At 37.5% G+C, this 13,959-nt stretch overlaps 1 protein-coding gene across 26 annotated transcripts in view; it reads right to left on the bottom strand.

The window, feature by feature from the left end:
* The window catches only part of TRIP12 (thyroid hormone receptor interactor 12), a 144,359-nt gene that overhangs the window by 29,349 nt on the left and 101,051 nt on the right, over positions 1-13,959 (bottom strand). For 20 of the 26 annotated variants that reach the window (XM_036022737.1, XM_028508440.2, XM_036022734.1 and 17 more), the window contains 9 exons: positions 13,774-13,927; positions 12,415-12,643; positions 11,899-12,017; positions 7,322-7,529; positions 5,145-5,245; positions 4,784-4,955; positions 3,330-3,471; positions 2,332-2,523; positions 340-491 (listed from right to left, as the gene is read on the bottom strand). In XM_036022737.1, coding sequence (XP_035878630.1) covers positions 340-491; positions 2,332-2,523; positions 3,330-3,471; positions 4,784-4,955; positions 5,145-5,245; positions 7,322-7,529; positions 11,899-12,017; positions 12,415-12,643; positions 13,774-13,927 — 1,469 coding nt within the window. The remainder of the gene's footprint in view (positions 1-339; positions 492-2,331; positions 2,524-3,329; positions 3,472-4,783; positions 4,956-5,144; positions 5,246-7,321; positions 7,530-11,898; positions 12,018-12,414; positions 12,644-13,773; positions 13,928-13,959) is intronic. The other 6 variants (XM_036022746.1, XM_036022739.1, XM_036022745.1 and 3 more) reach the window with 1 other exon arrangement.

Raw genomic sequence — 13,959 nt, 5'->3', positions numbered from 1 at the left:
GAAAGTTTTATAAAACAGCAAAACTTCAAAATAAACTCTTGTTGAAACCCCAAACGAGTTACAAGCACTTGCATACACATGAAATCCCGTTACTGCACAGAATGTACATTTTTCATTTTCCATACCCACAAAATTCTTGAAGAAAAGCTTTATAAATTAAAGTATGTCAATTCAAGGAAAATATTACAAGTTGCCAAGTGTCACTGGATTTCTTCAGTCATTATAAAGGTTTTTCAGGTAGGTGGGGATGTTACCAGACCTCTTTTGCCACTTGAGCGCAACAAGATTAATTAAAAGCGCAGTCCAAGGGCAAGAGCAAACTCAGGCAATGATCCTTACCTGCCTCCTGTCCCATTTCCGCTGGGGAAGTCATGCACTTTGACCGGAAACTGTTCCATCTGGCTGAGGCAGTTGTTCATCTTGTGAACTAATGCCAACAAAGGTGCATTGCCCACTGGTTCCACTCTTCCAATGGGCTCTTCTCCAGGAAGCTAAAGTTATAAATAAACCAATAGGTTAAACAAGCCCTCTTGAAAATGAAACACTCCTCAACAAGAAATTTTAATAGGCAGTTTTACAAGAGGAAATTATCTATTCTCTTTTATCTTTTTTGATGAATTCATTGGAACAATGTTTCCAAATATATTGTTTCAATAAAGACACTCCCTTGTACAGGTCAATAATCCCTTATTTCTAAGTCCAAGGGCTCAAAAACATAGCTCATTCGGTGGCAAAACCTGACTCAGACAGACATGAGGCCATGTAATTTTTATTTACCTTTATTTAGTAGAAATATCTGTACATTTTATTGCAAAAATGTTCAATGTGTGTGGAGTGATATTTAGAACCTACTGAGGATATCAGGTAATATATGGTTTATGTATTATGTTGAAAACTTGCGAAATCCATAAAGCTCCAAGGAGTTTCAGGTAAAAGATGACGCATATATAATCTTAAGTATAAGAGACTACCATATCCAATATTGCTACACATCTAATGCCTCTCTAATAAGTAACTGTGATCTGGGTAGCCCAACAAATTAAAATAATATAAGCAATACTCAAATGTCCACAAACCCTGGGAAGCAATGGTGAAGTACTTTCACTAACATACAGGTGAGTTATCCTTGGCCCTACTGCACAGATGAGCCAGGGAGCGATTCCCTTGAGGTGGCTCGTCTCCATGTAGTGTAAAATCAAGTGTCTAAGAATAGTTATTCTCCTGCTTTCACAGTTACTAAAGGTAAAGAAAGCGGAACTACTCTGAATTCAGGCCTTGTAATCCACACTGTAAATGCGATTAAGTACTTTTGAATGGAATTGTTAGTACAGATGGTCCCCAAATTAAGATGGTTTGGTTTGACTTAACATTTTTTGAACTTTACAATGGTGCAAGAGTGATACGCATTCAGTAGAAACCATGCTTTGAATTTTGATCTTTTCCCAGAGTAGCAACAGGTGGTATTCTCTCTCATGATACTGGGCAGTGACAACCACCGTGGCTCATAGCTCCATCACAGGGGTCAACACTGTATCTGGTACAGTGTACTATATTGCCAGTGTTTTGGGGATATTGTGTTCTGAACACATTTAAGGTAGGCTAGGCCCAGCTATGATGTTTAATAGGTGAAGCTATGATGTGTTAAATAAGGGGTTTTTTTTTAAGATTTTTATTTATTTATTTTTAGAGAGAGGGGAGAAAGAGAGGAAGAGAAACATCAATGTGTGGTTGCCTCTTGAGCACCCCCTTGGCCCACAACCCAGGCATGTGCTCTGACTGGGAATTGAGCCAGTTACCCTTTGGTTCCCAGGCCAGCACTCGATCCACTGAGCCACACTAGTCAGGGCTAGTATGACTCAAGAGATTTTCATTTTTGACTCAAGAGATTTTCAACTTAAAATGTAACCCCATTTTTATTGGAATGTAACCCCATTCTAAGTCAAGAATCATCTGCTATGTTTTCATACAAGGTGAAAATATGTGTGTCCATTCTATTTTAATGGCTATAGCTACACTATGTCTACTGTCTTCTCTCTCTCACACACACACACACACACACACACATACACACACGGTTGTCTTGAAGAAAAAACAAAGACTCAGGACACACTGACCACAGAAACTTGGGCATTGGAGTCATTAAATTGCCATTTTTGTTTTACTGTTTACTTTATATAAAGAAGGCCAAGGAATCCAACTGTGTATAAGCAAGCTAGAAACTTGACTCAGTATCTTCACCAAAACTTACTGGAAATTACTACTGGGATAAAAAGCTACACATTAGTGAATAATTCTTATAAAAATACACACAAGTATTATTATGTAACTTACTGGAGAAGAAAAAAATACATGAAGAAATCTCTTCAGTCTGATATCTCTGGTCACAGCATCCTTTTCACTTTTAGAAGTCAAATACAGCAACAGCTGCTTCACAAATCCACTATGTTGGATTTCAAATGATGAAACATCTGACTCTGAGACTATGCTACGGATTTCTACAAGGCACTCAGCTCCACCATCCACCTGAAGGGTTAGGAACAGCATTTTTATATTAATTTCAACAGCCCTTACTGAATGCACAATTTACATTCCACCAAATGACACTGAATGCATTTGCAATACATTTTTTACAAAGGGAGGGGCATAGTGTATTCTTGGTAGATCCCTGGAAAATACAATCTTAAACACACATTCACAAAATGTTAAGTATTTCATAACAAAAAAACCTGTGTTCATACTAACATAAAGAAAAATCTTCACAATTTGAAGAAATAAAGAGTTATAGTATCAGAATGAAAAGACAAAAGAATACAAGATACAGCTTCAAATTAATACATTTAAAATCTAAATGAACTGGACAATTACTTGAAAAACATACTACTCAAATTGCTCAAAGTACATCAAAAGTGTAAAAAGATGAAGAATCAGATGAAATGTAAAAGGCTTAATAAGCCTCCATCCTCTCCTACCCAACTACTATTAGAACCCAGGTAAAGAAGGCTTAAGGAAGGTCCTATCACCTCTAATACCTGTAGCTAAAGAGGACTTCAGGGTGTGCCTGAGAGACATTTCTGAAGTCTTTTCATTTGTTAAGAAATATGGAATGTTAAGGGAAGAAAGTCAAAGGTGAGATTTCTAGTACATTACATAATGAAATAATGAAGCACGAAAGTCAAGGGACAAGTTAAAGAAATGTCAGCGCTAAAATCATATAACCTGGCTAAAAAATCTACCTATAAGGGTTAAATCTGTAGAAGGCTGCATCCAGCAAGATGGAGAGTGCCAGAAGATACTTGAAAAGGGCCAGAAAGATGCACTGGATGTGGTACCTGGAGGTTGAGTTGTTCAGTTGCAGCACAAAGTCTCTGAAGGACATTCAGTGCGGGGTTGCTTCCATCCATGTTCTCAGAACTGAAGTAACGCTCAACAAATTTATGTGCCTGCTCCTTAATCCAACCTTTAATTTTTTCTCTGCAAAAAAGAAAAAGCAGATATTAAAATCTCAGTGTAAATAGAAAGGATTTCAGTTATAACTTCTTATCAAAGGCAAATAACTGCTACATATAAAATCTTTTTGGGCCAATGTTTCTACACTAATAAATTCTGATTCAAAATTAACCAAATTAAGTTTCAGTTTGAAAACGGGCTAAGATGTACCTAGAGAAATGCATATGTGCTTAAAACACATCTCAGGTCACTGCATGAAAGGTAAACGAAAGTTCTAACTTCTTGGTACTTTACAAAGAAGCAGTTTCCTGGGCATTCAGCTAAAGGTGATTTTAAATGACTGGTTTCTAAGGTACAGACATATCAGCACTATCCTTTACTTGTGCTCCCTGGAGAGCTGAAAGTAAGAACTACAGACCAGAAACAAGTACCTGTTACGTGCATGATTAACTACAACCTAGACCTGGCTATCTAAAATACAAACACAGATAGCTTCAGAAATATATTTGCTGTTTTTATTTACTGAAATTCAGAAAACCCAGCAACCAACCAACCAAACAAAAAAAGCCTCCCCCCCACCCAATGACATTTGGTATTTTTAACTTCCTTATCCTATTACAGATGAAGTAATCTTTGTTGGCATGCTATATCCAGAGCCAAAAAACATATCTCAACGACTTTTGAGAAATAATTCTTAAAAGCTATAAATTGATATAAAACAGGTTAGCTAGTAGTTTTCTTAAGTTCCTAAAAAAAAAAAAAAAGTCTCTACTCTAAAATCCGTAAGTTCCATTGTAAAGGGGAGAGGAATGGTATCACAAAAGGGTGTGTATGTGTGCAAGTGTGAAAATGTCTGTTTTCCATATCTAGAACATAACTGAGAAATAGTGTCTATGGGGAATGTAATTTGTTTGGGTTTGAACATATATGACTTCCAGTAGCTAGATGTCAAAAGGAGTTTTAAGATATTAAGACTGGAACTCTAGACAAGCCCAGACACAGGGTTTAAATTTTGAGAATTTGTCCTGGGTAGATGGCTCAGTTGGTTGGAGATTCATTCTGTACACTAAAAAGATTGTAGGTTAGATCCCTTGTTGGGGCGTTATAAGAAACAACTGATCAATGTTTCTCACATCGTTTTTTCCCTTTCTCTCTAAAAATCAATGAAAACATACTTGGGTGAGGATTTAAAAAAAATCCAGAATCTATTACATCCTTGAACTTTGCTACTCTGAGCATACACTACAGAGGTCTATGTCTGAGTTTTATCTCCATACAATAAATGCAGTATCTTCTAATCTAAGGATAGAATACAGACAGATCTTCCCCACTTCACCTATTATTGGATATGGTGTCCTTTGAGGCAGCCCTGGCAAGGCCACTAACTCCCGCAGTTCGTGTTGGTTCAATGCTGCTGTTGGACTGTGCACTTAACCTTCCCCAGGTTTTTGGATTCAAGCTTGCCAGGAAAGAAGATTTAGGTGACTGAGTAGTAGTGGGGCTTTTAGCTATGAAAAGAGAGAATGACAGTTAAATCACTTTAGAATAATTGATAAAAACCAACTGAATTGTAAGATTCCCATTAACTAGCCAAAAGAACTGGATATTCAGGAGACTTCAAACTATCAGCAGTTTCAACGAAGTAGTTATTTTTAACTGCTATTATTTCCCCTTTACCTCCCTACCCAAGAAATTACCTTGATTGTCTACTTTGTCATCATCTCTTGGAGGTGAATACTTTGGCCTTCTTGGCCCTCGTTTTGGCAGTCGTTTTCTCTTTAGAACATCACTTAATCGACTATCACATGGGAAAATATGGGACAAGTTTAGCAATTACCACAATTTACTATCATCACTCATTGAAAAGCAAGCTAAAATGGCAGAAACACGGAGTTATAAAAATTGCCATAACAGGTTATCTTTCATTTATGATTATTTAATGCCAACTGCACCTGTCATGTTCTAGAGGTATACAGACCCAGAAAATGATTAGTTCAGAAAATAGATAGCTGTATGACTAAACTACTAAAAATAAAATCAAATAGAATATCCAATTAATTCTGTATTAAAATGTAGTACATAAAGAAAAAGTACATAAAACAAGTATACAATGTGAAGAATTAGTACTAAAAAGAACTATGCAATCACAAACTAGAAAAATGTTAAATCTGAGTACCGTGTATCTTCCCTAACCTAAATGACAAGTATGTGACACTGAGTGTTATTATCAAAATATTTTCCAATATTACCCAAAGTGATTTCACGATGTGCAATGAAAATAACATTCTAAATGAATGCATTTACAAATATATTAGGAATTTAAAAAAAATAACAAAATTACCTATAAACAAATCTATCAAGAATGCAAATAACATATTTTGAATTAGAATATAGTAAAAAGATAGCCCTGGCTGGCGTAGCTCAGTGGATTGAGCGTGGGCTGTGAACCAAAGCATTGCAGGTTCAATTCCCAGTCAGGGCACATGCCTGGGTTGCAGGCCACGGCCCCCAGCAACCGCACATTGATGTTTCTCTCTCCCTCTTTCTCCCTCCCTTCCCTCTCTAAAAAACAATTAACAAAACATAAAAAAAGATCAGGATTTAAAAAAAAATACTTCATTTGTCTAAAATGTATTGCATTTCACCAAATACCTATGATATTACAGGTACTATGCCTGCACTAAATGGTAAAACCCTGCACAACTTAAGGTTTACTACAGCAGCTAAAGGGAGGGAATGGGGCTGGGAGGGAAGTAGAGGGGCAGGCAAGGCTGAGAGGGAGAATGGAAGACAATTACAACTTGAGAAGAGGGAAGATGGAGGGTCCCCAGTATTCTCCAGGTCCAAGCTCTTTCAACTGGGCCTATAACACGGGTACCACGTAAACTCAGCAGCTTCCCAAAGTATCAGCAACTATGTCAGAAGTCCCAGTCTGTGCCCCAGGTCCCAGAATTGCCATAATTTATATATATTTAAGGTAAGGTAGACAACTACCACCAGGTGGCACCCAAAGCAGTCTGATTCACAGGACAATGTTACCCTGCAGTTTGAAAGATTAAATTTTTAGACCCCACTTATGTATTTTAGCAAGATCCACTTTTCAGCTTAAAAGGATTAAAAAGGACTATTGTACCCTGAATAGTATGAATTTCAGAACTTAGGTTCATCATGTACCATTCATACAGCAATTATACTAAGTTTCTAACATCAAAGAAACAAAAACACTTTCACAGTGTGATTCATTTCTACATAAAATGAAAACCAATGAGGATTTGGTAATGTTCTCAGTAGCACAGTACAAAAAAAAAAGATTAAAAACAGATAAAGAGGTGGAAACAGAAAATTCTCTTTAATTAAGAACTCCCATTATCCCTTATTAAGAGCAAAGTTCTTAGTTTGCCAATGAAAGATAGATGGGAAATTAGGGGTTTTCCCCTTTATATTCTAAAACTTCTAATTTTTTAGTATGTTCAGCACATCAGTATCTGGATGTCTCAAAGCTGGTATGTATGCAATATGTAACACAGTAAGTAATTCAAGATAATGGAATCAGAAATGAGCACTCAATTCCACATCTGTGAAATAGTTGTGCGACACCGCACAAGTCATTTAACTTCTCTGAGCCTTAGTTCCTTTGTGTATCAATGGAAATGGACCACATTATCTCCTGTGGTTCCCAAACATGGCTCAATACAACAGGTTTGCAACAAGTGTTCACTTTTCTTCCCATTCCCATTAAACATCTAACAAAATACACACGAAAAAACGTAAAACGTGCACTCTAATATTTTATTCCCTGTGTTGAGCCTCAATCACCAGGGCAGGCAGAGTCAAAGGCAAAGAGCACAGCAGTCACCACGCAGCTCCCACTTACCCTTGAGGGCTCAGATCTAAAGAATCATCTCTGCTGTGCTGCAAGCTGGGGGACCCCAAGTCAGCTGCAGCATTCGTGGCAGCCGTGGCTGTTCCACTGCTCACTGACGTCGTGGACCCCAAGGATCCTGACCCATTCGTACACGCCTTTGGTGGGCTTGTCAACAAAGACTCCGATTCTGCGAGGTGTTTTACTTGATGCATTACACCTATATAGTAATAGGGATTAAAGCGAGTCAGTCTTAATCAGGATTCTACCTCCCCACCATTATTAAATCTCTTAACACTAACTAATTTATAGGGAATGAATAGACAGTATCTGGGAAAAGGGAAAAAATTTTAGGTGCCAGGATTTGCAACTTGACCAGTTAAAAAAGTATCAGGTAAATTAGAAATTTAACAGATATTTATATCGAATATCTCCTAATATTCAAAACCAAACCATAAGAAATTTAGTAGGGTCACAAGTGAAGTACTACTAGAAATACAAAATGCCCATTATAAAAACAATAATCAGTTACCAAACCACTGTGCACTGTGGGGCCTGATCAGAAGAGGAAAAAAGAACTAAAACTACTAGTTAAATCCAAATGCTACAATGGGACAATATCTCAGTAACAATGATGACCCCCCCCCCAAAAAAAAAAAACAAACAAAAAAAAAGCACCAGCTATGGAAGGGTAGTTATTTTCACACCCTTGGAATTGTATAGGAGAGCTAAACAGTAACTTAGAAGGCAGGGGTTAATATCAAGGCTAGGATCATGCAAGAAAGTACTATACTTCAGGGATGGTCCAAAAACTATCTAATTGTATGCAACGATGTGGTTGTGAATGCGTCTAAGTGAATGTTCACACATTCACATTTTTCTGGGGAAGAGTAGAGTTTCCATTAGATTCTTTAAAAAAGACATCCAAATTATTTCAAACTTTAGGCCATCATTCTGCAATATTTGTGGCAATCACATGCTTGGCTGTGTGCTAGGTACTAAGGGTACAACCAATGGACACAAAAAAATGAACTCGGGGCACTAACTGACTAGTGGGAAAGGCACAACTTTTAAGATAATACAAATAGTGAATTTCTCATGACTGGAAAAATACAGTGCTACAGAACATTGAGAACAGAAGGACCTAACAGAAGCAAAGTAAGGTCTTCAGAAATAAATGACAATGTAAGTGAAACCTCAAAGAACAGTAGACATAGCCAGACACTCAGCATTAGAAACTAATCAAGATTCCTCCACATACTTCATAATGTAAATGCTATCAGGGAAGAAGCTTCAACATGATGGCACAAATGATTCTGTCAAAAAGTAAAACCAGGTATATGGCCAAAATGGAGGTGTAGGTACACACACTTTGCCTCCTTGCACAACCAAAAAAGGACAACAAATTTAAAAACAAAAAAATAACCAGAACTGCTAGAAAACCGAACTGTACAGAAGTCCGACAATCAAGGAGTTAAAGCAGCAGCATCCTTCCAGACTGGTAGGAGGGGTAGAGATGGGCAGCTGGGCACAGAGGACATGCAGCAAGGCCATGCCGGAGGATCAGGGGCTAGCAAGGTGACTGCTGGCGGACTGGGCGTGGCAGGTGGCGGAGCAGGCAGTCCCAGGTTTGTGTCTGGATAAACCAGAAGGAACAACTGGGGAGCGAGGAAGACCTCTGAATGAAAAATCCTGTGGGAGTTGAGGTGGCCAAAGAAAACTCCCAGCCTCACAGGAGAGTTAGTTGGAGAGACCCACAGGGTCTTGGAACGTACACAAAACCACCCACTCAGGAATCAGCAGCAGAAGGGCCTAATTTGCTTGTGGGTAGTGGGGAAAGTGACCGAAAACCAGCAGAGAATTGAGCAAGTGGAACTGTCCCTTCTTGGTCCCCCCACCCTACATACAGCAAAGCAACAAGGGTTGTCCCGCCCTGGTGAATACTTAAGGTTCTGCCCCTTACAATGTAACAGCTGTGCAGAGAGAAAGAAATATGGCCCAAATGAAAGAACAGATCAAAGCTACAGAAAAAATACAACTAAGTAATGAAGAGATAGCCAACATTTCAGATGCAGAGTTCAAAACACTGGTAATCAGGATGCTCACAGAAATGGTGAAATATGGTTGGCAAAATAGAGGAAAAAGTAAAGGCTATGAAAAGTGAAATAACGGAAAATGCACAGGGAACTAACAGTGATGGGAAGGAAGCCAGGACCCAAATCAACAGTTTGGCCTAGAAGAAAGAAATGAACATTCAACCAGAACAGAAGGAAGAAACAAGAATTTAAAAAAATGAGGACATGCTTAGGAACCTCTGGGACAACTTTAAATAGTCCAATGTCTGAATCAAAGGGGTGCCAGAAGGAGAAGAGGAAGTAATTGAAAACTTACTTGAAAACATAATGAAGAACTTCTCCAATCTGGCAAAGGAAAGAGAAGCTCCCAGGAAGTCCAGGAAGCTCAGAGTCCCAAACAAGCTGGACCCAAGGAAGCACACACCAAGGCACATCATAATTAAATTACCCAAGATTAAGCAGCAAGAGAAAAGGAAACAGTTACCTACAAAGGAGCTGCCATAAGACTATCAGCTGATTTCTCAAAAGAAACCTTGCAGGCAGGATGGCTGGAAAGAAGAATTCAAGGTCACGAAAGGCAAGGACCTATATCTAAGATTACTCTATCCAGCAAAACTCTCATTTAGAATGGAAGGACAGATAAAGTGCTTCCCAGGTAAGGTCAAGTTAAAGGAGTTCATCATCACCAAGCCCTTATTATATGAAGTGTTAAAGGGACTTATTTAAGAAAAAAAAAAAGATAAAAAACATGAACAGTAAAATAACAAACTCACAATTCTTGACAACCGAACCTAAAAAAAAAAAAAGAACAAAACAAAAATGAACTAAACAACAAGTAGAACAGGAACAGATTCGCAGAAATGGAGAGCACAGGCAGGGGTATCAGCAGGGAGGAAGGGGGAAGGCAGAGAATGGGGAAAAAGGTACAGGGAATAAGAAACATAAATGGTAGGTACAAAATAGACAGGGGGAGGTTAAGAATAGTGTGGGAAATGGAGAAGCTAAAGAACTCATACGTATGACCCGTGGACATGAACTAAGGTGGGGAATGATGGTGGGGGTGGGGAGTACAGGGTGGAGGGGAATAAAAGGGAGAACAAAAAGGGACAACTGTAATAGCTGAATCAATAAAATATATTTTAAAAAGGAAAAAGAAAGAAAAAGTAAAAACAAAATCAATCTGGAAAAAAGACTGATTCTGACATGCTTCCAAATCAGAAAGACGGAACTGAAAATAAATAACAAAGTAACAATACCAAAACACAATACAGAATTCAAAAAAGGGTACACTAAGGCTAAAAACAAAAACACATGTCAAACGTTTATGTGAGCACAGAAAATGTCTATGTGTATATACACCTAATGTTAACCACAGTTGTTATGTCTGGGAAGTGAAGAGAGCCCGCCTTCTATTTCATGTAAGTATGTGGTGCTGGACTGTTTTGAAAACCCATTGTTATTTGAACAGAACTGGCAACAAACAGTGAAAACCTCTTCCCTTATGATTCAACGCTATTACAGTACCATGTCTATTGCATTCTCAAGAGGTAAAGAAATGTGAATCCAGCATAAGAAAAGGTGGTCAAAAAATGGAAAACACACCATATGCAGAAAGAACTAAAACTGAACGTAAGATGGAAGACAAAGCTAAAGATTACTTGAAGTAAAAACACCATTATTTCCTATATCCTCACAACACCAAAGTACCCTAAAAGACCAAAAGAGCCATCAAAAGATTCTACTGATTAGAAAAAAGTTTTAGAACCCTGGCAGGTTTGAAACGAATAAAACACCTGAATGACTGATACAGCTTCATCTTTGAGGCCTTCAATGAAGAGAAGGGAAAATTACGTCTCCTGGGCTGATTTCAACATTCAAATTCCTCAAATTAGAGGGCTGGACTAATTGCATTCCGAAGATCCCAAGCCTTAAAATATTCCATAATCTACACAATGAAGTATAAAATAATCTTTACAATTGTTCTGATCTAATAGGATTAACTGAAAAAGAAAATGACCTCAAGGAATCTTTCCCCGCAGCTGTAAATTATTAATTGAAAAAGTCAAGTCAGCCCTGGTTGGTGTGGCTCAGTGGATTGAGCACCAGCCTGTGAACCAAAGGGTCAGTGGTTTGATTCCCAGTCAGGACACATGCCTGAGTTGCAGGCCAGGTCTCCAGCTGGGGGTGCACGAGAGGCACCCACACACTGATGTTTCTCTCCCTCCCCTTCTCTATTAATTAATTAATTAAATATCTTTTTTTAAAAAAGAAAAAGTCAACGATTGCTTCTGGTCCATAAACATTTAAATCACTGAAACTTACTAGTGTTCATCAACTGACAGCAAATCTCACACAACAGTATTAAAAGATTTATAAAAGATACACTATACATACAATACTTGAGCTATAACCCTGCAAATAACTTATATAAAAAGTAATAGTATAACTGTTGTTAAGACTATACTTCTATGGAAATACTAGTTCGACTAAAAGATTAATCATAAATGACATTACCTTCTCTTCTGAAGTAAACACTAAAAATATCCGGTAACTTCTGCATTAAGATTTCTGCCATCTGAAGGGCTCCAACTACTATCTTCAGGTCTTGGCTTGATAGCATGGAAGCAATGTGACTAAAAAAAGAAAGCATTTGTACATAAAACATCCGTCTCAATCTGATTAATCATTTTGGTCAGACTACTTTAAATCGGAGAACAAAGTATTTTAATAGTGAAACTAGTCTACTAATATAAAAACTTTTCTTTTTATTGATTATGCTATTACAGTTGTCCCATTTCTTTCTCCCCTTTATTCCCCTCTGCCCTGCACCACCCCTCCCACCAGCCAAAACATTTCTTAAAAGCTCAACTTTTGTTTTTATCATTTATCAAAAGTGTATGTATAAAAAGACAAGAGGGGCTCAAGATACTCCAAATAAACTGTTCTATACATTATTTTCTATTAAGATTTGTGAAATTACTTGCAGACACATGAATTTCTAAAATGTTTACAGTATTTTTATGAACATACCTTGAAACAGCATGATTCTTCAGGACATCCTTCAGAAGTTCAGCATCAGCAAAATAAATTATCCTAAGAATTGCTCTAAGGCACTTATGTCTGACCGCAGGTCCTGCTGAGGAACTATACACTTCATAAAGAACACCAAATAATGTCTTAATAAAAGACTTAGCCAGTTCCGGATCCTCTTTCATAAGCTGTGCTCGAGCATCATCCTTCTTTAACTCTGAGTATCCACCTGTTATAAAACATGTATGATACCAAAGTTACAGATTTCAGAAACAAACAACATACAGCATTCAACCCAATGTAACTTTTTGAAATGCTGAAATATATTTGATTATAAAACAAATCAACCTATCTAATGTGATCAACTGAGATCTATGAAGATACCATACCAAAGGGATCATGAAGACAAAATTTAGTCAGCTAGAAAACCACTCACCATTATGACCAGCTGAATACAACAAGGCACCACTACACTGTACCTATCGTTTTATTAACATATTCTCAACAAAATACTGGGGATATTTCAGTATTAACCAGCTAAGCCACCAGTAAGAAAAAAAATGGAGTTCAAGAAATGGACAGTAAGTACTTAGTTAGCAGCTATGGAAAAGCAAAGTGATCTATCATTTTACTTGGAGGGAGAGTAAGGTGTAGATGAAAGGTAACTGATGAAAAGTAAGCTCTAGACCAGAGGTTGGCAAAGAATGATCCAAAAACCCTATCTGGCCCACCACATATTTTGGTAAATAAAATTTTACTGAAACAAAAACGAACATTTGTTTATATACTGTATACACTCTTTTAGAGCTACAACAGCAGTGTTGTATACATGGACTATACAGCCTGCAAAACTTGAAATATTTATCTGGCCCCTTTCAGAAAAATTTTGCTGACCCCTGCACTCTAAGCTAGAGCTTCAAAAGTAATGCACTAAATCCCTGAGAGGAATAACTGTCAGACATCTGAGAAAAAAAAAAATCACCCTCACTGTTCTTCATTAGTTAACAAGAGAGTTTTGTGTAAATGTATAAAACAAAAGGTTGGGAAAAACTAATCTGATGGGTGTGGATGGATTTAAAGGTAGAATAGAGACAACAGAATCATATTTTAAAAAAAAAAAAACCTACACAGGCCAATTCTGGTTAGAGCACAAGACAGTACAAATCTCTTATGTAAAAAGTAAAAAGATCACACGGAAAATATGGTTAAAAAATACTGGCTTATTTGTCTGTCGAGTGAAACCCACAATAAAAACAACAAATTAAATACTTAAGTTTAATAAAGATAGTGAAACAACTATTATTGCAAATATTATTCACATGACAATATAATACTACTTTTAACTCAAAAAGCACTTACTAGTGTTAGTATTGGCTAAAGGGTTAGGTTTTCTCTGAATGGCACGTGCTGTTCCCGTGTCCTCATTGATTTGCTGCATAGAATTAAAATCAATAGTATAAACTCGTCCCAGAGTGGACAAGCTTATCTCATCCTCACCGACCTGATGGGCTGCCTGAGAGCAAAGAGAGAGAAACCTTGAATATA

The sequence above is a fragment of the Phyllostomus discolor genome, chromosome 4 (genome assembly GCF_004126475.2).
Source record: "Phyllostomus discolor isolate MPI-MPIP mPhyDis1 chromosome 4, mPhyDis1.pri.v3, whole genome shotgun sequence".
Taxonomy (NCBI): domain Eukaryota; kingdom Metazoa; phylum Chordata; class Mammalia; order Chiroptera; family Phyllostomidae; genus Phyllostomus; species Phyllostomus discolor.
Note: the sequence above shows the minus strand (reverse complement) of the source record. Positions and strands in the feature narration are given on the sequence as shown.